This window comes from Colobus angolensis, unplaced genomic scaffold, assembly GCF_000951035.1.
Source record: "Colobus angolensis palliatus isolate OR3802 unplaced genomic scaffold, Cang.pa_1.0 Scaffold220, whole genome shotgun sequence".
NCBI classification, from domain to species: Eukaryota; Metazoa; Chordata; class Mammalia; order Primates; family Cercopithecidae; genus Colobus; species Colobus angolensis.
The window spans coordinates 4,804,252-4,828,527 of NW_012115378.1; the positions used below are offsets into that span (position 1 = coordinate 4,804,252).

At 34.8% G+C, this 24,276-nt stretch overlaps 1 protein-coding gene across 1 annotated transcript in view; it reads left to right on the forward strand.

Annotated features, from left to right (window-relative positions):
* The window catches only part of CCDC178 (coiled-coil domain containing 178), a 486,917-nt gene that overhangs the window by 297,452 nt on the left and 165,189 nt on the right, over positions 1 to 24,276 (forward strand). The window contains exon 18 of the mRNA XM_011943718.1: positions 6,186 to 6,335. Within this exon, the coding sequence (XP_011799108.1) occupies positions 6,186 to 6,335 (150 nt within the window). The remainder of the gene's footprint in view (positions 1 to 6,185; positions 6,336 to 24,276) is intronic.

The window sequence follows — 24,276 nt, forward strand, 5'->3', positions numbered from 1 at the left end:
TTGGAACTGACTACTTGTAATGCTATGCATTGATAGGATACTAAATATGTGGATACATTTTATTGTTTACACTATTAGCCATATGCTAATGTCAAAAGACAGCAGAACATTTAACCTGATCTATGAGAGTTTAATTCACAAGTCATAGGCAACAATAATCTAATATTCCTAAGGGGCCAAGAAAATACTTCTCTTGACTCTGACTCCTCCAAATGTGCTTAGATATATACTAACCTATGTGGTGGGGCAGCTTTGATCTTCTGATTCAAGTCAATGATTTTTTTTTGTTCTGCGAAGCTTTTTGTTTATGCCGTTTCCCCACTTGATGGAATCAATTCCACTGTAATTCGAATAGAATTTTTCACACTTCGGCCTCCTCCTACTATAGCTTGTAATCTGTGGTGAACAGGAATTATATCTTATCCTTCTTTTTAATTCCTGGACTAGCCATAGGGCTGAATCCATAAAGTAAACTTACCAAGGGTTTGCTAAACAAATGATTAAATAAACCAAAAAAAAAAAAAATTAAATAAAGGCTAGACGTGAGGATGCTCTGGAGTAAAATCAATCAATAAATACTAGCAATACATTTTTTGTTTTCTGGTGATTCTGATGGGAAGTCTATTCTTTCCATCCAGGGGACTGAGGTGAATGTGGTGCAGTCTGTGCAAGAATATGGATGTGGTAGCAGGAGCCGTCAGAGCTCTGGTGAGATGAAAGAAAGCAAGGAGCTGTCTGCAGTAAATTCTTAAAAACCAAGAATTGGGAGATGACAGATCAGAAAAGATTAGCTGAGATGGCAACAGATAATTACATCAGGACAGGAGAGTTAGAACTGGGTCAGAAGATGACACCTCTCTTACAATACATAATTTAAAGAAAGACCTAGCCCCTCTGCCTGGTAAACTGGATCCTAATGCCTATATTAAGAGTAATTAAGGGTATATATGGCACATTGCTATACATTTAGTCATAGACACCTTGATGATTGTACTAACAATAAGGTATTTGTAAACAGCTTTCTCACTTTTTGCACTTACATGTATAGTGCAAATATTTTAATCATCACCACCTTTCTAGAATGTTTGAATCAAGTTTTTTTTCTTGTAATCTCCTTTGGCATTAGTCCACCTTTGATTTTAAAAATAACAGTTCACATAGATTTAAACTTTGTCCAGGGTAAGTGTCTCTGGCGGAAGCTCCAAAGATCTCTATGGATAGCATTATTCTAGTGCATTCAACCACAGTCCACAGTTCTTTAGGTCTCAACTTTGAAGGTCCATGCATTTGGTCTTGCCAGGGAATGCATCAGACATAATCATATAATGGGATATGGAATCATGTAGATCAAAAAGCACAAGAAACTGACAATATATAACCAATATGGTCATATTGATGTATAATTAACAGTAGCCTGGGACCAAATTCTGATTTTCATAAGTGGTCTGTTTCATCTATGTCAAAATGCTGTTTTAGCCAGATTATAATTAGTCAGTTACTTGGCAGAAATGGACTTAGAACTACGGAATTCAGTTATTTGATTTGATTATTTAATGTCATTACGTTTTATGAAGATGGAATCGCATATAGCATTTAAAAGTGCTGGTTCGTGTTTATGAAGGGAATATATTGGACGGTTAAGGGTACAGGATCTGGAGCCAGTCTGACTTGATGATGCAAAGCCCAGCTCCTCTGCCTAATAGTTATGCAACCTTGCACAAGATATCTGGCGTTTCAGTTGCTTTGGTTGTATAACAAATACTCCAAAACTTCATGGTGTAAAATGACTGTGCTCATGATTCTATGTGCCAGACATTTGGACAAGGTCGAGTGGGGATAGCATATCTCTGTTTCACCCTTTCTGGACATCAGTTGGATGACTTGGAGGCTAGGGCTTAGATTTGTCTTCAGCTGACTCACTCACTCACAACTGGTGCTGTTGGCTGAGACTTGAGCTAGGACTGTTCGCTGGAACACCTACACATGGCCTCTGGCCTGGATTCCTTACAATGTTGTGGCCCGTTCCGAGGGTGAATGCTCTCAAAAAGATGGCCAGGCAGAAGCTGTATGCTTTCTATTACATAAACCAACCTGGGAAGTCACTTAGCATCATTTCTACCATCCTTGATTAGCTGGAAAAGCTGCAAGTCTACCAGGTTCAAACGAAGGAGAAATAGACTGTACCTTTGGATAGGGAGTTATAAGGTTCTGGAAAAAACATGTGAGACTGAAAATATTGCTGTGGCCATTTTTGGAAAATACAGTTTGCCTCAACTGATATCTCTCTGCCTTGTCTTTCTTATCTGTAACATGAGGATAATAATATAAAGTCTCAGACTATTGTTGCAAGGATAAATTCAGTAAATACTGCATTCCTAGCACAGCTCCTGGTTATGTAAGCACTTCCTAATATTAGCTTTTATTCTTTTTCTAATTCTCAATTTTGTCATCAAGCTAACGTAACACAGCATAACTAATACTAGAGTGGGAGTGGAATGGTTTCCAGAACTGAAGCAGTTGAGGCTTTGGGTCTGGAGGAAGGTTTTCTGTTGATAGGCACCGGCTATGTTAGTGTCCCTGACTTTATTTCATTTTTGCTTCCATTGCTTATCAACTTCTTTTAAAGTGACATATTCTTTTTAGGGAGAGGAAGTTTGTTAATATCTTACATTCAGTTGCAATAAAGATTTGCTATCCTGTGTAATTTTCTTTCTTCTAAAGGTGACTATGTAAGTCTAAGTTGTTATTTATTATATGTGGAATTTATATCTTAACAGGCAAGTTCAGCCTTATTTCTAATTTCTTTGCTATATATCACAAAGTGAAACAGAAATATGATACAGGCTTTATATTTTTTCCCAAAAAGAACCAGTTCTCTGATTGGAAGTCCCTAGTCCCCACTTACCCAGTGAGAGATGGGAAGAAGGAAAAATAAACTGAAAGTGGAGAAAATTGAGGAAAAGTCCAAGTGGAATTCATGGCTTAAAGAACAAGAAAAGTCAAGTGGGGGGAAAAACGAGTAGAACTACTATTGGTGTATTCTGAATACTCAACCTGTCTCCATTTTTCAGCATTTTCGCTGACAGAGGAGGAAGCCAAGCCTTTCCTTAGCAATGGTTCTTCGACACTTTGGGGACATGGGCTAACTAAATAACCCAAGAATGCTGTGTATAGTCTCATGAGGGTCACATACCTTCTGAAAGTCAATGATTCACCTAAAATAAAGAATTCTTGTTAAACCTGGACAATATGATTATCTGTAGAATAGTTTTTAATACAAAAACATATTGTATGATTTATCTTTATATACTTAAGATCTTCACCTCTCAAGTAGTACAGTATCAAATAGTACAACGAATGTGCCATATTATAATGGTGGTTATATTGCCCATCAGTTACTTCATAGAAGTTGAAAAACAAGATGTGTGTTTCCAAAGGGCACAATGTATGTATTTGCTAACTAATATTATGTATGTACATGCATTCGTTCGTTTACTAAAAACCTGTGCACCTACTTATGTTAGATCTTTGCAGTGCAAAATCTCTTAGGGCAAACAAAATAATGGTCTCATCCCTCATGGAACTTACAATCTAGATTTTGTTCAGTCCTTATAAGCATAATCTTTATTTTCCAATAAAATACTGGGAAAAGAAGCAGTAATATCCCCAAAGTATCAAGGTTTAACGAAAAATTTGTGATAATAAAGAACAAACCATCACCAAGCAAGATATTTTCCTTAATAAATTCTAGACAATGTGGAAACTATTAACAAACATTCATAACGTCTCTTCTCTTCACCAAGCTATCTTCCCAATGTTTTACCATCTTAATAAATATTAATAATTGGAATTGAATAAATAATAAGTCTATCTTTGAGAAAATGTTAAATGTATTTAGGTCTTTTGGAATGTATTGGTATGGAAAATAAAAGAAGTGAAAAAAATAAGAATTCTGCATTCCAGTTATCCTTTTATGGGCTATTTCCCTTGGACATATTTCCACCAATAATTATCATTCCCCCTTTGTGTAATTTACATTTAACAATATATTGGTTAAAATTAAACAAGTCAAAGTTGTGAGGTGGACTCTCAGTTAAACTTAAAAAATATTTTCAGTGTTGAATGAATACTATTATTTAAAATGAATAAAACTTAAACTTCATTATACATCTGAAGGTCACTGACTTTCAGGAATAAGTAGTGAATTGGTGTATCCTTCACATATTCATTACTGGAAAATGATCATGTAAAATATTGTGACTGATGTAACATTTTGAAGATTTATTGACATAACTACACAATTTGATTTTTTGGCATATATTCTAATTGCGATACATAAAGTGGAAGAACTGGTACCATTCACAAATTGAACATGTATGCATTTAGAAATAAAACTGCATATTAAACAGTGAGCAAAGTATGTATTATAAAATATTTCCCCAATTAAGTTCCATTAAATAGGTAAAATGCAAATCCCATAACTTTGTATCACTCCTCTCAAATTAAATGTTTATAGTAGCCATCTAGAAATGGAAAGAAAGCACCTGAGAAGTAGCATGTCTCAGATATCAGAGTTGTGCTTAGATTTAATCAAACAAAAAAATGAACAAAATATTCAAAATGATGCCTATTCCTTTCTAAAGTAGAACATTTATCAGTGTTACAAGTTAATCGCTTCAGGATTGGATTTTAATATTAATGATGATATCTAAAATTAGTATAGCTATCTTTTGAAAAGAATCTCCACCAAAGGAAAATATTAATAGAACTTTGTCCTCCTAACAAAATATAACTCAATGTGATTTTAGGCAAGTTTATAGATAGAAGTTGCTGAAGTTTTAAATTATTGTGACAGAATTAAGACAAGGGCGTTGAAGATGATTCTCAGTTGGTCATTTTGGCTCTTTGAAGAATAGCTATGACATAATATTTATCATTAGGGATCAATATGGATACCAGGCTTTCATGAGAAATATGTTTGTTGACCTTAATAAATCTTCAAGTGTGTAAATACAGAAATATTTGTACAGGCAATTTTCTGCTGAATTACATTCCCTCTATACACATTATCACATGGCAACATATTTTTTAACAACTTGTACTAAAGGTTTGATGTGATGGCAATTTTCACAAAGAAACAATTTTAATTGCTTCACAATGGTTATTTCTGTGTCTAGTTATTTAATCATCATTATCATCATCATGATTAATCTGCATTTATATGTTTTGACAACTTATTTTGCTATTATAAATAACATTGTAATGAATAAAGCATTTTGCTTAGAATAGATTCCCAAAAGAGAAATTACTGAATTAACAGGTTTGAAATTATTTAAAGCTATTGATAAATACCATATTTTTTAAGCAGTCAGAGTAAGTTTTCTGTAATGTAAAAAAAAAAAAAAAAAAAAGGAACTAACTAAATTCAAGCATTTAATTTAAAATTATAGATAGCCCCGAACTTGCCAATGAATAGTGATGCAAAGTTATTTTCTAAAGAGTTTATATTAGATTTGACGTATATTTATTTAGTCATGGAGGAGGACATTATAAAGTTCTCAACTGCTCACAGTAGCAGATTTAACTTTTAATTAAACATAACTAAAATATTTTAATTGTAAACAATGACGCTGGGTGCTTCTAAATTTTGAGTTCCCTATTCTCTCTTACTCTTTCCTCGTCTATGTTTTTAATGTTTTCTGTGAGTACCAACATTCTGAACTTCATGGAGATGAAATTCTAAGCTACAAGGTACCATCTACTCATTTAAGCACAAGGGCTAGAGAAAAAGAGAAGAGGACAGGAAACTGTGAAAGTGCTCCTGGGATGCTGATTCAAGGGTTGCAGGATTGGGTACTTTTCAAGGCATGATCAAGGGAAGTTCAGGAGAAAGGCAGTGAAAAGAGGTGAAGTAAAAGCCAGACTAACTCTGATGAATCACACATTAATGTTAAAAAAAAAAAAAAAAAAAACCTGCATCAAAAAAGAATATTATTAAATCAACAGAGGATATTGGTATCAGGAGAAACATTTTTTGGTTATTTTGTTATTTTTCTACTATACATAATAGAGCATGTTTAGATAATTTAAAAGATGTAAAAATTCAAACAAATCCAAATTATTTTAATTGCATTTGTATATATATATATACACACAATTAAATTATATATTTTTTTATCTTCTAGAAAATAGTAGCTGATTCACTTGAAGAAAATCTGCATTTAGCTCGAGAGTATCAACAGCTACAGACTACATTCTTAAAGGAAAAGGACAATTATTTCAATATATATGATAAACAGCTATCACTTGATACTTCAATTAGAGATAAGAAACAGGTATTGGTTTTTCTAACTGTTTTAAGATAATTATTTATGTCATATATGCACTATAAAAGTAAAAAGTAGTCAGTCTGGGTACCTCTGATCTGACGATGGTACTCCACAACATGGCCTATTTTCTCTGTGTAGTTTTGTTGTATATTTATATCAATCTTTTAAAATTGAATTTTGAAAGAATATTGGAGAAATGAAAAACTTAGTTTCTAATCCACTATTCTATACTAATTTGCTTTTAATTAATATGACCAGAAAAGCCAATTTTTTATTTGTAGATTTAAATATATTATCATAGTCTTCATATTTTAATTCTAAGAGTCGGTGATTTCCCATGGTAGGCCTCTAAATTGTCTTTTTAGTATACAGGCTCCAAATTCTGGTATCTGTTTTCTTATTAGATATGGAGATTAATTAGAAACTTGGAAAAATAGCTGAGTTTCTCTAATTACTGAAAATCATTGAGAATTCTAAATATATTTTGTAAAATCTTCTGTAACGGTATGTGGAAAGGTAAAACACATAATATGCTATGAATCAAAAAGAAAGAAAATGTTCCATTACTAGTGTTATGATACAGTCACTTCCTCTATGTTCTCCAGATACTTAGTAACAAGAACAAATATTTTCCTTTGAATATTTGTTTTCCTCCAGGATTCAAATTTGAGAAAATATAGTTATTATTTTTTGACAGTGTAACCATGAAAACCAAACTGATCCTTTCTCCTACTGGTATCACCCATATTGTTGCATTATAAATCAGTAGTTTAGAATAGTGGTGCTATGCTTATGGCTATTACGGAATGTTGGGAAGGCAAAGGGTGGGATTTGAATGCAAGTTCTACTAGCTCCATGATCTTGGCACGTTGCCTTTTCCAACCTCAGTTTTCTCATCTATAAAATAAGATTTACCTCACAGGGTACTTGGTAAATAATAAAAAAGAGCCATTCATAATAAGTTACTTTGAAATTTAAGGGCTGCTATACAACTGTAAGTAATTATTACATTCGTCTGGCATCTTCCCTATCTACTTCCCTATTTCCCATCCATCTACTCTCATGAGAGTAAAAGCTTCTGAATACATTGGGAAAGAGAAGAAGGAATTTTTCTCTTAAAATCTTGAAATGATAGCAACATGAAGCTACATCGAGGTACAAATGTTTGGGAGGCTAATGTGGGAAGATCACCTGAAGTCAGGAGTTTGAGACCGGCCTGGCCAACATGGTGAAACCCTCTCACTACTAAAAATACAAAAACTAGCCAGATGTGGTAGCATGCACCTGAAGTCCCAGCTACTCAGGAGGCTGAGGCAGGAGAACCACTTGAGCCCAGATATGGACGTGGCAGTGAGCCGAGAATGCACTGCTGCACACCAGCATGGGCAACAGAGTGAGACTCCATCCCCCCCAAAAAAAAAAAAAAAAAAATGAAATAAGTGTGTTTGGGAAAGAATTGATAATACAACTATCTACCAAAGTCTTAGTGTCCTCAAACCTTTTTGCAGGATTCAAAGAAAGGGCATGTGTGTATCTATGAAGAATTTGTCCAGTCACTTCCTGCATTTGACATTTTTATTTGAGGTTAAATATGTTCTACTTGTTTTTCATAATTGAGAAGGATAAAAAAAATCATTGGCTTTACTGTATATCCTTTTCTAATTGGGGGAAACAAAAATAAATTGTATGTACACTTATCAGTTTATAAAGAATCACTTGGTGGCAAATGACAAATACATTTGATACATGCATAAATCGTGGAGACCCCATGCTTTTTAAGAGAAAGCCCTAATATCACATTTTCATAGTAAGAGCAAAATTATCTTGATCTCATTTTGGAATTAAAGCAAATCTTGATGCAAGATACAAGGACTGAGACTGTAGTAGGAACAGACAGTGGAGATTGCTAGGAAATTGGGTTTATGTTTGTGATCCCTCAGACGAATCACTTTTAGCACACCTGTTTCAGGGAAACTTTCAAGATTTATTTGTACTTCCAATCATTTTTCATTTCCATCCTTCAGCGATGGAGGTCATTAAGTGCAGGCTGCCCTTGTCAGTGTCATGTAGGATCAATTTGCTGCAATAGACAGAGAGGCCTTATAGATGCTGTTAAATCTGTCAGTGAGAAATCGTATGTCATTAGCGTCTAATGCACTGCTTACAGGATGGAATTTGGCCATCAAAAATGAGAAAACTCTTTAATATTTTAGTCCATTTCCTTGATATTGCAGGATTTTCCATGTATGCAGGTTTTAGTTCTTCGGCCAGTTTCGTTTGGGTACACAAAAGCACTATTCAGTCTCTGATTCCCTTGTTGAATTCCCTTGTCAGATAAAACAGATCTCACTTTTAGGAATTTTGTGCATCTTTTTCCTGTTTTAGACTAATGTCATTGCTTCTGAACATGAATTCCTTTTGGCATGGTAAATAACTGTATTTTAATTACTGTGTTTCTTAGGGACTATTATTCTCTCTATACAAATTGTACATTTTCATACTTCTTTGTATTTTTATGCCGAGAGTAATAAAGTAAACCTAATGAAAGAGTAAAACAAATTTAAAATAATGCCCCCTTACTTAACACAATCTTACATACACATGTCTCAAATGTTAGAATGTTATAGTATTTCTCTTAGTGTTAATATTATGTCTGCTTTATTTGCTTGTGTTATTTTTGATACTTTTCCTGTACTTTTAAAATTTATAGTGATGGATATTTTTGCCTTTAAAAATCAAAAAGAGGCAAAAGCAAGTATGCAAAATTCTTATTTGCCCTGTTCATGGGTAACGATAGAAAATAATCCAATCTAAGACTTCTTAGATGTCAAAATTAAAACTAACACTAGAAATACATGAAGGAAAATCTCTGAAAAACAGATTATACTTCCGTGTGAATATAGACATTTTCGTTAGAAGCTTTCAAAGACTTTTTATAAAAATACGTCATTTTTAATATTTTATCTTAAAAATAAAAAATCCATGGGTATTTTGATGAAGTCACCATGTATTTGTTTTAAGTGCCACCTCAGATTCTTTGTGCCTGCACAGAAAGGTAAGTTAAGCAAGCACGCAGAAACTGAAGTGATCTGTTGGTTGAAAGCAAGATGGCTTCCAAAATGTGTTAAAATACATTTTTAAAATTATATCATTAACCATTTGTAAAGCTTTATGCTTCCTTACTACAAATCCCAGTGCTTTCAAACTGAGGTAATGAAAATTATTACAGAATCAGTCAACACGTAGCAAATACTTATATGGACAAAGTATTTGTGCTATATTGTTTGCAAATATTATCTTTCAGTGTCTCTCAATAATCCTGGGGAACTTTCTATTACTATTATCATCTCTCCCAATGTAAGATATAGAACTAAGATTGAGTGTCACACAAGATTGCTCAAGTAGAGGGAGATGCTGGAATGGGAATCAAATTCAGATTTTTCTTATATCTAATCAATTTCAAAATTATAATACTAACTCTTTACTATAACATTAATTAAACAGTCCTATACATGGCTAATCAGGTTATGTAAAGCTTTGAAGAAAACGTGTAATTTATATATGGTATCTCTAGTGTTCAACTGAAATAGATTATTTAATTCACTAGTTGTTTCTGTAGTTTTAGTTCATTGGAGCCACTTTTTCAGTGATTTTCTGGGGAAAGCGCCACCTGTTTACTTGGAGGAGATTTAATTTTTATAGCGATTATAGGTAGGTTTCGTAATTCTAAATTGTAAAACTTTTGAACTAGAAATGCCTTTAGAAATATTGCCCTCCTCTTTAAAAAATAATTTTACAGAGGAAGAATCTTGGGGAGGCCAGAGTGGCTTAGTGATTTACCACATACACAATTAGGTAGAAGAAATGTTGTCCTAGAACTTAGTTTTCTTTACTCACGTTCAAATGTCCAATAAACTGCAGATGAGCATATGCTATGATTTTTTTTGGAGGTTTGTCTGGACCAATAGCTGAGATGTAAGCGGCTCTTTTAAGTGATTTGGGCCTGTGAAGGAATCACAGAGACATGAATTAGAGGACTAGTCTGCAGCAGAGTGTGTTGGCCTCTAGGGAATACTTCTGATCCTCATAGAAAACTTGTAGTCCATTCATTCAATTATTCAAAATATATTATTAATCACTAATTGTTCTATATACCAGCAACAAACAATTGGAATTTGAAATTTAAAATACCAGCCATGAACAATTGGAATTTGAAATCTAAAACACAATGCCATTTATATTAACACACACGCACACACAAATTAAGTGAATTTAACAAAATATGTGTAAGATCTATATGAGGAAGAGCACAAAATGAATGAAAGGAATAAATCAAAGAAGATCTAAATGGATGGAAAGATATTCCATATTCATGGCTAGGAAGACTCAATATTGTTAAGATATCCATTATTTCCAACTTGATATATAGAGTCAATATATTCCCAATAAAAATCCCAACGTATTTTGTGAATACCAATCAAATGATTCTAAATTTTTTATGAAATATAAAAATACACAAAATAACCAGCAAAATATTGAAAAATAAAGTTAGAGGATTAACACTATCTGACTTCAAGATTTACTATAAAGCTGACAAAGATACTATAGAAGATACAGAAACGTGCCACCTTATTTCTGCTTCCGTGCTAAAGGTTGTGCTCTCCAGTCCAGGAGATTCTTTCCTAGACAATAATGTGGAATCAGAGCTCTCCAACATCCTTTCTTCACCCCACCAAGAGAAGAATTGTGTATTTTTGCTATTTAATCTACCTTGCCTGGGTCTCACTGGACAACATTTCTATATTAAATTCTCAAAAAATTGTATCATCTATAGATTATATAAATTTTCTCATCAAGTTTCCAGCACAGTTTTCTTTAATACTCACTTTGTATCGATGTGCTTAGGAGTCAATGTCAATTATAGCAATAAAGTTATTTTCCTAGAGAAATATGAAAGCTGTTTGATTCTCATTTTTATAAGTATTTAGTATTGCTTGTTGTCCTGCACACCATATAACTGTGCTTGGATAGTGATTTCTGTCTGCTTGTTTAATGTAGATAGAAATTCACTTTTTTCATAGCAAAACCATAAAATAATAGTTTTCCCTATAACAGCTATTTGAAGACTCTATCAGTGTTTCCGCTTCCATTTCTTAGAACACAGGCATGTGGACATGCAAACACACACACACACAAATGGCTTTGGCCCCTGTTTCGTAGAAAACACACACACACACACACACACACTTGTTCTAAGGCATTATCACACTTTAATTTGCATTAAATTTATACTGTCCTGTTTCTCTGAAGAGTTTTCCTTACAAGACCTGTGAAGAGCTTTGGTGATGCCCAAGACAGAAGTAGACAGCTAATAGTCTATTGTTTTATCTCAGTGAATCTACCTTTTGTTGTCCAATCTCCATGAGGAAAATGCCAATACTGGGAGTTTATTGCTGGCCAAGACGTTAAAGAAGTAAACTTGGCTTAAATCAAACCAATTATTCGGTCCAATACCAGTTTTGAGAAAATTTTCAATATGTGTATCTTTCATGGAATTTTGAGATTTTCTTCTAGTAGAGTTGCATAGCAATGACCATTTTTAATATTAATGAGCGTTTTTGATATTAGCCACACCTTAAGAGTGATTTATTGAGTGTGGTGATAGACGACTCTAGTATATAAAAAATATTTAAGATAAAATTTTCGTGTGTGCGTGTGTGTGTGTGTGTGTGTGTGTGTGTGTCTCAACCAATGGCTGTTTTGTTCCCCAGGGAATATCTGGATATCTGGCAGTGTCTGGAGACATTTTTGGTTGCCTCTGGCATCTAGAAGGCAGAAGCCAAGAATAAGGATGTTGCTAATCATCCTACAGTGCACAGGACAGTCCCTCTCCCCTTCACACACACCAAAATTCTCCAGCCCAAATGTCAATAGAGCTGAGGTTAATAAACCTTTATATACAGAGAGAGAGAGAATTTACCTGTCATATATATGTAATGTGCATGTGTATGTGTATATACATATAAATAACATGAAACACTGTTTACTATATCCCCTTCTTAAAGATTTAAACTGCATTTGTATATTTAAAATTCTGAGAAATTCAATATTAAGAAATCTGTTAACTCTGTTAACCCTGAATTTTCTATTGTCCCTGGAATTCTTTCTTCTCAGGAAAAGTATTTACTACTGACTGACTTGGTGTTTAGTAGATTAAACCTTGGAAAATGTTATTCTCTTAATATATATATATATTATTTATATATATAAAGAGATATATATAAAATATATATAAAGAGATATATATATTAAGAGACATAATATAATATAATATATAATATAAAACATCAGAGAATAAGAGGCAACTTTGTCACAAACTGTACTTTCATGATATTCTGCTGATATATAACTTTAATAAAAAATAAGTATTCTTTATATTACCAATAAAGCCATAGAATAATTTTGGCCATAGATAAATATGTTCTTTGGGAATCCACACATATCCAGAATGCTGACTTTCTTTGATGCTGTAGTAGAGCAATAAAATGAAATAGTGTTGTTTTTATCACTTGAAACCTATGTTTAAAAAATTACAATAAAACATGTAAAATATTTTTGTATACAACTTGTATGATAGGTGTATTTTCTAATTAGCTACTACATGACTTATAACTGCCATTGATTTTCAATTCTGTGGGATTATCTGTTAATGATTTTTTCATTTTGAGCTGTGCATAAGCTTCTCAATGACAAACATTTGGAAAAACTCATTTGGTAATCATCTTTTCACAATCTATGAGCTATATCTTATAATCCTTTATTAAAATAAGTATTAATATAGAAAATGTGTATTTATATGCTAAATATTTTCTTTAGTCATTTCTTTTGCCTTCAGAATTTAACCGTCATTGAAGGTGAGATGGAAAACCTATAGACAGCTTATTTAATCCCATGAGCCTCTGATAATAAGGAATACTAATATCTCCCTAGCAGGATGGTTGTATAAAACAATATACTAATAATTACTATTTATGAAGCACTGCTATGTGCTAGGCACTTTGTTAGCTTTTATATGTAATCTTATTTAATTCTGTGAACAACTCTCTGAAGCATAAAAATATGTTTTAAATATAAAGCACCTAGAACAGTTTTCTACAAACTATATTTTGCATATAGAAGTTATGGCCACTAATATTTCTATATATGTGTCTCTAATTTCTTGTATCAAATTGAAGTGTGATTATATGATTCTAACATGATCTTCCAGTCTATAATAGGTATTAAACAGTGTTTGCAACCTGAGAATATGGGATGGATTATGGGTAGAGAGGACAGAAGTGAGTAGTAGAGACATTATGATAATCCATTAGAAAAACATGCAGAGGCCCTAAGGAATGAAGGAATAGCACCATAGCAAGAAATCTAATGCCCAGGTAAAACTGACAGAGGATGATACAGTAGAAAATCATGTATATATACATGTATAAGACCAGGCATGAGGGATAGACTCAGCAATGACACATGGGTTGGAGAAATTAATCCAAAATTTTTTTTTTGAGATGGGGCCTTGCACTGTTGTCCAGGCTGGAGTGCAGTGGCGTGATGTCAACTCACTGCGACCTCCGCCTCCAGGTTCAAGAAATTCTCCTGTCTCAGCCTCCCGAGTAGCTGGGATTACAGGTGCCCACCACCACGCCCAGCTAATTTTTTGCATTTTTAATAGAGACGGGGTTTCAGTATGTTGACCAGGCTGGTCTTCAACTCCTGACCTTGTGATCTGCCCGCGTCGGCCTCTCAAAGTGCTGGGATTATAGTGAGCCACTATGATCAGCCGTTAATCCGAATCTTATACCACCAAACACCAATTAGAACACATATATATTTGGGTTGATTCCAAGTCTTTGCTATTGTGAATAGTGCTGCAATAAACATACGTGTGCATGTGTCTTTGTAGTAGAATGATTTATAATCCTTTGGGTATATACCCAGTAGTGGGATGGCTGGGTCATATGGTACATCTAGTTCTAGATCCTTGAGGAATTGCCATACTGTTCTCCATAATGGTTGAACTAGTTTACAGTCCCACCAACGGTGTAAAAGTGTTCCTATTTCTCCACATCCTCTCCAACACCTGTTGTTTCCTGATTTTTTAATGATTGCCATTCTAACTGGTGTGAGATGGTATCTCATTGTGGTTTTGATTTGCATTTCTCTGATGGCGAGTGATGATGAGCATTTTTTCATGTGTCTGTTGGCTGTATGAATGTCTTCTTTTGAGAAATGTCTGTTCATATCCTTTGCCCACTTTTTGATGGGGTTGTTTGTTTTTTTCTTGTATATTTGTTTGAGTTCTTTGTAGATTCTGGATATTAGCCCTTTGTCAGATGAGTAGATTGCAAAAATTTTCTCCCATTCTGTAGGTTGCCTGTTCACTCTGATGGTAGTTTCTTTTGCTGTGCAGAAGCTCTTTAGTTACACCATGGAATACTATGCAGCCATAAAAAAGGATGAGTTTGCATCCTTTGTAGGGACATGGATGCAGCTGGAAACCATCATTCTTAGCAAACTATCACAAGAAGAGAAAACCAAACACCGCATGTTCTCACTCGTAGGTGGGAACTGAACAATGAGATCACTTGGACTCGGGAAGGGGAACATCACACACTGGGGCCTATCATGGGGAGGGGGGAGGGATTGCATTGGGGAGTTATACCTGATATAAATGATGAATTGATGGGTGCTGACGAGTTGATGGGTGCAGCACACCAACATGGCACAAGTATACATATGTAACAAACCTGCATGTTATGCACATGTACCCTAGAACTTAAAGTATAATAAAAAAAAAGAAAAAAAAAAGAAATATAACACTTGTACAGAAAAGCAAATAAAGCTGAAATGTACAATTTAACAATTTATGTTAAAGCAAATGCCACCCTGTTCAAGAAATAAAAAATTGGAAGCATCCAGAAAAAAAAAAAAAAAAAAAAGAACACATATATAAATGAAAAGATCTCATTTGCAATAGCTACAACAGCCAAAAATTTCCCAGAAATACCTAATATGAAATATGTCATTTGTAATCTTCGTGAAGGAACCTGTAAAATTTTACAGATGGAAAAGATAATAAAACAGCACATGTCATAACAATACCCAACATTTTAATTTGGTTAATCTGGAATCTTCGTGTTATAATTTTAAAGCAATTCCAAACAAAAGAATATTTTTTGGACGCTGATAAAACTATTCTGTACTGGAACATGAAAACAGATTAAAGGATTATGGAGAAAATGAGGGAATATTTGTTCTAGCTTGTTCTTAAACAAATAATAAAGCTACAAGAAGTGTAACATGTTATAACAATGACAAAAAGTTCAATGCATCACAAGGACTGGCTGCAAAAAGAAGTCCTAATATGCCTGTATTTATTGTATAAAAATGTGAAAAATGCAAAGAAATGCAGCATAGTCTTTTCAACAAAATGGTGCAAGGCTTACTGTATGTTTTCGGGAAACTGCAAATAAATCCTACCTTGAACCATGCCAAAAACCACAAATGCTCTCAAGTGTTAAATATAAACACAAAGTGTAGCTGAATAGGCATCTTATCTTGAAATGAGAAGAGTTTTTATCAACATCATGAAAAAGAAGAAATCTTTTTAAATGAATATTTATAAATTTGCTGACATGAAAATTAAATGTCTGTGAGTTTAAAACTATGGGAAAATATTTCAACACCTGTGTCAAACATGGACTTAATATTTTTACCACATGGAGTGCTACTCTGTGTCACTTAAAAGATAACTTCTCTAGTAGAATCATGATAAAACTATTTAAATAAGTATTGCCTTGGTATGTCTTGTCTTTGTTGAATATTTTAAAAAATACAAAGCAAGTTGATAAATAAAAGGGAGAAAAGTATCCTTAATAGTTTTTAAAAAAAAAAGGAAAGGAAAACAACAGGAGAGCATTTGCACCCACCAGATTAGCATAATATTTTACAGTAATAATATCTAGTTTTTAGAGGAAGCACTGAAAAATTGACACTTTCACCGATGGTGATATTGTACTTTGAAATGCTCCCTATGAAGAGCAAATTGACAATATATAGCAAGAGCTTTAATATATTCATACCCTTTTTCTCTAAGGAACATTACCAAAATATGCACAAATGGTGTTTTCAACAAGAATTTGATTATAAAATGGGCAGAACAGTGTAGCATGGAGCCAGACTGCCTGGGTTTGAATCCTGCCCTTTTGCTTCCTAGCTATGATTTTGAACAAGTCATTTACCTCTTGGAGCCTGTGGTTCCTGATCTGTAAAATGAGAATAACAGCAGAATCTACTTGATACAGTTTTTCTGACAACTAATTTAATACATGTAAAGATTTCTAACAGCCTTTGATACATAGTAAGTTCTACATATATTTCAGTTACATTTGTTGTTGTTATTAAATGAGATTATGTAACATACTTCACAGATTGTTTAGTATGTATGAAGAGAGAATAAGAATCAAAACAGATATTATTATCATTATTTTTATACTATTATGAAATAACCTGAACCGTGGTAATGGAATCCTTATAGGAATGACTTTTATTACCTTGTATTAAGAAAGATTATATGAAATCAAAACACATTGTAAAATTATCACTTTCTGTTAACCAAGAGTGAATTAAAACAATAGATATCAAGTAACTTAGATGTGATTATTTTTATTTTCAAAGGATTCTTACATCATGAGAGGCTCTAGTAACATAGTGAGTCACACAATCATTTCAATTATACTAAACTAACTGGGATTTTGTCTGTACCCAAATTTCCAGAGAATATATTTTGCATGCTGTGCTCTAATTATTCATATTCTTCTTTTTGATATGGGGGTCTCACTCTGTCCAGGTGGAGTACAGTGATGTGATCTCAGCTCACTGAAACCTCTGCCTCCTGGGCTCAGGTGATCCTCCCGCCTCAGCCCCCTGAGTAGCTGAGACCACAGGTGCATGCCACCATGTCTGGCTAATTTTTGTACTTTGGGTAGAGATGAAGTTTCACTATGTGTTGCCCAGGCTGGTCTCAAACTCCTGCGCTCAAGCAATCTGCCTGCCTCGGCCTCCCAAAGTGCTGGGATTACAGAAGTGAGCCACCATCCCAGACCTAATTATTCATATTCTGTGAATACCTGTGTACACCTGATTCTCCTAAAAGAAATTAATTGATTTTGGGAGGTTCCTCAACTAATTCACTAGATACTAATTCACAAGTTAAATTTTTTCCTGCTTTCTTGAAGTGAACCTTGAGTAAAGCAATTTACTGGTACAGTGTGACCCATTAAGAGTTTGTTAATAAGTGACTATGGAAAAATATTGTGGACAGATAGACATTAAAAGTATTTTCCTTTTGTCAGTTGAAGAGTAATTCTCACTGATTTCCTATCAAAATAATCCTGAAAATGATAAATGTTCTTTTTTACAACCTTGTACTTTTCCATCATAGTAAATCACTGATTAACAAATAAAACAACACATACACACAGGCAACACCTTATCTGAGAAAAAGAAAAGTAACAATGCAGTGACTACAGTGTTTAGAGTTTTGTGAGACTGTGTCAGATATAAAATTCTTGTCTAGTTATTTCCCTTGGTATGGGATATCAGAATTGTGTGGTCTTTCAAGAAAAAAAAAATTTTAAAGAAAGATGTATGCACTGTACTCATAGGTTATTGAGAAAAGTATATAAAACAAAGCTACTGTCTGAATGATGTACATAGAAAAAGAGCAAAAATGTTATCTGTAAAAGCAGAAAAGAATATGGCTTGCTTGACTTTTTGTATCAAGCAAGCTACAGCAATCTTTTGATTCTAATATGAAACTATAGTAAGGATCATTGCACTAATGCATGAGGATTTGTGATAATGTTGCAGAAATTTTACTGTCAAAACTGAACTGCAGTGTAATGACTTTTGTTATCATGGTTTCTAATAACTATTCAGCATGAACTGACCCTACATATGTTTTGCTGCAATAATGTGTCACTAACTCAGAAAGCTAAAAGAAAATAAAAAACAGTCAACATAATGCTGTGTATGACTTCATGATAACCTTTACTATTAATATTGTTAAAACAATTATATTAATAATAGTCCCTATGCAAGCTATGGGATCACATGTCAATAAAACCTCAGACACATTGTGACAGTTCTGGCTAAAGAAACCTACGGAGTACTTTACAATAAAATATGTCCTCCTCTCTTCAGCCTGGGCACTAGTTACTGACTGCTCTTACTACTTCCATATCTGATTGTTACCTCTATTGTACGGAGTCTTTGACAAGTTTCCCTACTTCCTATAATGTGTCTATTTTTCCTTTTATGGGCTCTCTCTTTAGTTTTTTACTTTCTATATTTTTGCATGTCCTTATCGCACCTTCTTATTGCAGTATATTTTTATTTCAGCATCTCTTCATTGCAATAAATAAGAGAAAGTAGAATGTTTACTTTTCTGTGTGGCAGTCACCATGCTAGACATTTACAACACGTGTAAATCATTGAGTTGCACCCACCATATCATAAATGTTGACCAATTACAGATATCATTATCAGTTTTATTCTATTATTATTTAATTCATAAAAACACTATGAAACAACTGGGAATATTCCCATTTTCCCTTAGAAAACAAAGCTACTGTGTTAATTTGCTAGGGCTGCCCTAACAAAGTGCCACAGACTGAGTGATTTAAACAACAGACATTTATTGTCTCAGAGTTTTGGAGGCCAGAATACGAGATGAGGGTGTCAACAGGGTTGATTCTTTCTGATGGTCTGGTGGGACGGATCTGTCCCCAGCCCCTCCCTTGCTTGTAGGGGGACATGTTTTTCCTGTGTCAATACAGTGTCTTCCCTTTGTATGCATCTGTCCAGATCTCCTCTTCTTTTCTTTTTTTAACTTTTATTTTAGGTTCAGGGTTACATGTGCAGGTTTGTTACATAGATAAACTAATGTCATGGGGTTTTGGTGTACAGATTGTTTTGTCACACAGGTACTAAACATAGTACCTATCAGTTATGTTTCTGTTTCTCTCCCTCCTCCCACCCACCACCCTCAAGTAGGCTCCAGTGTCTGTTGTTCCCTTCTTCGTGTCCACAAGTTCTCATCATTTAGCTCCCACTTATAAGTGAGAGCATGTGAGATTTGGTTTTCTGTTCCTATATTAGTTTGTTAAGGATACCGGCCTCCAGCTGCATCCACATTCCCACAAAAGACATGATCTCATGATCTCATTCTTTTTATGGTTACATAGTATTCTATGGTGTAGATGCACCACATTTTCTTTATCCAATCTGTCCTTGATAGGCATTTGTGTTGATTCCATGTTTTTGCTATTGTGAAGAATGCTGCAGTGAACATTCACTTACATGTGTCTTTGTGGTAAAATGATTTCTATTCCTCTGCGTACATACCCAGTAATAGAATTGCTGAGTCAAATGGTAGTTCTGTTTTTAGCTCTTTGAGAAATTGCCACACTGCTTTCCACAATAGTTGAACTTACACTCCCACCAAGTGTATGAGTGTTCCCTTTTCTCCACAATCTCACCAGCATCTATTATATTTTGACCTTTTAATAATAGCCATTCTGACTGGTGTGAGATGGTATCTCATTGTAGTTTTGATTTGCATTTCTCTAATGATCAGTGATATTGAGCTTTTTAAAATATGCTTGTTGGTCACATGTATGTCTTCTTTTGAAAACTGTCTGTTGATGTCCTTTGCCCACTTTTTAATGGGGTTGTTTTTGGCTTGTAAGTCTGTTTAAGTTCCTTATGGACACTGGATATTAAACATTTGTCAGATGCACACTTTGCAAAAATTTTCTCCCGTATTGTAAATTGTCTATTTACTCTGCTGATAGTTTTCTTTTGCTGTGCATAAGCTCCTTGGTTTAATTAGATCCCGTTTGTCAACTTTTGGTTTTGTTATGATTGTTTTTGGTGTCTTCAACATGAAACTTTTGCTGGTTCTTATCTCCAGAATCGTATTGCCTAGGTTATCGTCCAGGGTTTTTATAGGTTTGGATTGTACATTTAAGTCTTAAGTTCATCTCAAGTCCATTTTTGTGTATGGTGTAAGGAAGGGGTCCAGTTTCAAACCTCTGAATATTTCTAGCCAGTTATCTCCTCCCCATTTATTGAATAGGGGGCCTTTCTGCATTGCGTGTTTTTTTCACTCAGAGATCCATATAAATGTTATGTTTCAATAGTTTGTCGTTCTATATACAACCACCTTCCCCCCCCCAAAAAAAAACAGTTTAGAATTTTTTTTTAATTTTTTTTTTATTACTATACTTTAAGTTCTAGGGTACATGTGCATTACATGCAAGTTTGTTACATATGTATACTTGTGCCATGTTGGTGTGCTACACCCATCAACTCGTCAGCACCCATCCACTCGTCATTTACATCAGGTATAACTCCCAGTGCAATCCCTCCCCCCTCCCCCTTCCCCATGATAGGCCCCGGTGTGTGATGTTCCCCTTCCTGAGTCCAAGTGATCTCATTGTTCAGTTCCCACCTATGAGTGAGAACATGCGGTGTTTGGTTTTCTGTTCTTGCGATAGTTTGCTGAGAATGATGGTTTCCAGCTACATCCATGTCCCTACAAAGGACACAAACTCATCCTTTTTTATGGCTGCATAGTATTCCATGGTGTATATGTGCCACATTTTCTTAATCCAGTCTGTTACTGATGGACATTTGGGTTGATTCCAAGTCTTTGCTATTGTGAATAGTGCTGCAATAAACATACGTGTGCATGTGTCTTTATAGCAGGATGATTTATAATCCTTTGGGTATATACCCAGTAATGGGATGGCTGGGTCATATGGTACTTCTAGTTGGAGAAAATTTTTGCAATCTATTCATCTGACAAAGGGCTAATATCCAGAATCTACAAAGAACTCAAACAAATTTACAAGAAGAAAACAAACAACCCCATCAAAAAGTGGGCAAAGGATATGAACAGACATTTCTCAAAAGAAGACATGCATACAGCCAACAGACACATGAAAAAATGCTCGTCATCACTTGCCATCAGAGAAATGCAAATCAAAACCACAATGAGATACCATCTCACACCAGTTAGAATGGCAATCATTAAAAAGTCAGGAAACAGGTGCTGGAGAGGATGTGGAGAAACAGGAACACTTATACACTGTTGGTGGGATTGTAAACTAGTTCAACCATTGTGGAAAACAGTTTGGCGATTCCTCAAGGATGCCCTTTATTTCTTTTTCTTGCCTGATTGCTCTGACCAGGACTTCCAATACTATGTTGAATAGAGGTGGCAGGAGAGGGCACTCTTGTCTTGTGCTGGTTTTCAGTGGGAATGTTTCCAGCTTTTCCTCATTCAGTATGATGTTGCCATTGATGGCTCTTCTTATTTTGAGTTATTTGCCTTCAATACCTAGTTTATTGAGAGTTTTTAACATGAAGCGATGTTGAATTTTATTTCAAGCCTTTACTGCATCTATTGAGATAATCATGTGGTGTTTGTCTTTAGTTCTATTGGCATGAGTCACATTTATTGATTTGTGTATGATGAACCAACCTTGCATCCCGAGGATGAAGCCCACTTCATCATGGTAGATTAGCCTCTTGATGCACTGCTAGATTTGGTTTGCAAGTATTTTGTTAAGGAGTTTTGCCTCAATGTTCATCAATGCTATTGCCCTGAAGTTTTCTTCTTGTCGTTGTTGTGTGTCTGCCAGGTTTTCATGTCAGGATGATGCTGGCTTCATAGAATGAGTTCGGGAGGAGTCCCTCCTTCTCAATTTTTTGTAATAGTTTCAGTGGGTATGGTACCAGCTCTTCTGTGTACACCTGGTAGAATTTGGCTGTGAATCCATCTGGTCCTGGGCTTTTTTTGATGGGTAGGCTATTTATTACTGATTCAATTTTGGAACTCATTATTGATCTGTTCAGAGAATCAGTTTCTTGCTCATTCAGTCTTGGGAGGGTGTATGTGTCTGGGAATTTATCCATCTCTCCTAGGTTTTCTAGTTTGTGTGCACAGAGGTATTTGTAGTAGTTTCTGATGGTTATTTTTATTTCTGTAGAGACAGTGGTAACATCCTCTCTATCATTTCTAATTGTATTTATTTTGATCTTCTCTCTTTTCTTCTTTATTAGTCTAGCTAGCGGCCGATCTCTCTCTCTCTCTATATATATATATATATATATTTTTTTTTTTCCAAAAACTCCCTCTTAGGTCAACTGATAAAGATATCACTCATTTTGGATTAGGGAACACCTAGCTCGGCTACCTCTGTAAAGATCCTGTCTCTAAATAGGGTCATGTTACAAGCTACTTGGGTTAGGACTTCAACATATACAATTGGGATAAAAGGGAATACTGTTTAGCCAATAACAGGTACTTTGTTGTAATTTTAGGCCACTCTACTTGTAAGTGAGAACCAGAGCTAGCATTCAAACCCAGGACCCTGGGACTTATTCTCCTTCTATTATATTATTTTTCTTTACCAAGCCCAACTCATTATCATATACAGGGTATCACTGTCTCTCTTTAAATGCAAAAGTATTTCAATTATAAATATTTTGTAGTACCTGTGATATTGGGCATGACTATGATTAACCAATGCTTAGTAATAAAATATTTTTTGAGAGAGAGTTTATGGTGTTACATAGGAAATGGTAGATCATTTATGTCTCTAATCAATGGTGAAAGTTCAGGCAGATAAATACCTCTCCCACTAGAGGAACTTTAAAATCCCCTCCCATTGTCTCAGACAATAGAACATGTGTTTACCAGAAGATCTTGATCCTAAACAGATTGCTACAGACACAAAGATGAAGGGTGAGAGTACACACCCTATTAGCAGCTCCAAGCAGCTGCTAGCATTTAGCAGAGAATACAGAGTAAAGCAAAGTTTGCTGTGAAAATTTGATGATAGAGATACTGAAATTGATATTCTGGAAAACACGGTAGCATGACGGGGTTAGATGCACTACCGCCTCCTCCCCCTCACACACACCAAGAGCTGACTAGATTAACCCAAGAGAAGTTTTGAAAGTTTTAAGGAAAGAATATTATAGAGAATATTATAATAATCAATGCTGACAAGATGGAGTGCTGACAAATATATCACACAAAGAGGAGAAAGGCAACACATTTGGAAAAACAAATGAAGATACGGAGTGCTCTCATTTCTGAGAGACATCTGAAATGTGGCAGTAAGCAATGGGAGGAATTATGGTATCCCTTTCCTCAAATATCCTCCTATATTGGAAATATGTGGCCTGAAGTAAGGACTACCACATTGAATCCCCTGTCAAGTGTGAAGACTGATGTTCGTAAGAGGAATGTCTGCTAACATGGATGGGATCTTTCTTACCTAAGAATGCTAGGATTGGAGGTGTCACTCATGGATATCTGGGGAAGTCCATCTGAAGTCATTGTCGGGACTGAGAACCGCCAGTAGCACAGCATGCCTGTGTGTGAGCAAGGCACGGGGTCACCCATATGAAAAGCCAGGTGGTCTTAGAGCTTTTCTCTGATGATTCTTTACTACATTATAAATTTCAAGAATAAAGAAGTAATTCCATGAAGCATGCATTAGAAGAAATACAATGCCTACAAAAGGAATATAACTTCAGACTTAATCTCCACAATATTTTATGACAGAAAACTGTAGAAAAATATCTACATAATTTTTTTTCAGATGAAGTTTCGCTTTTATACCCCAGGCTGGAGTGTAGTGGCGCAATCTCAGCTCACTACAACCTCTGCCTCCTGGGATCAAGCAATTTTCCTGCCTCAGCCTCCCAAGTAGCTGGGATTACAGGCATGCACCACCATGCCTGGCTAGTTTTTGTATTTTTAGTAGAGACGGAGTTTCACCGTGTTGGCCAGGCTGGTCTTGAACTCCTGACCTCA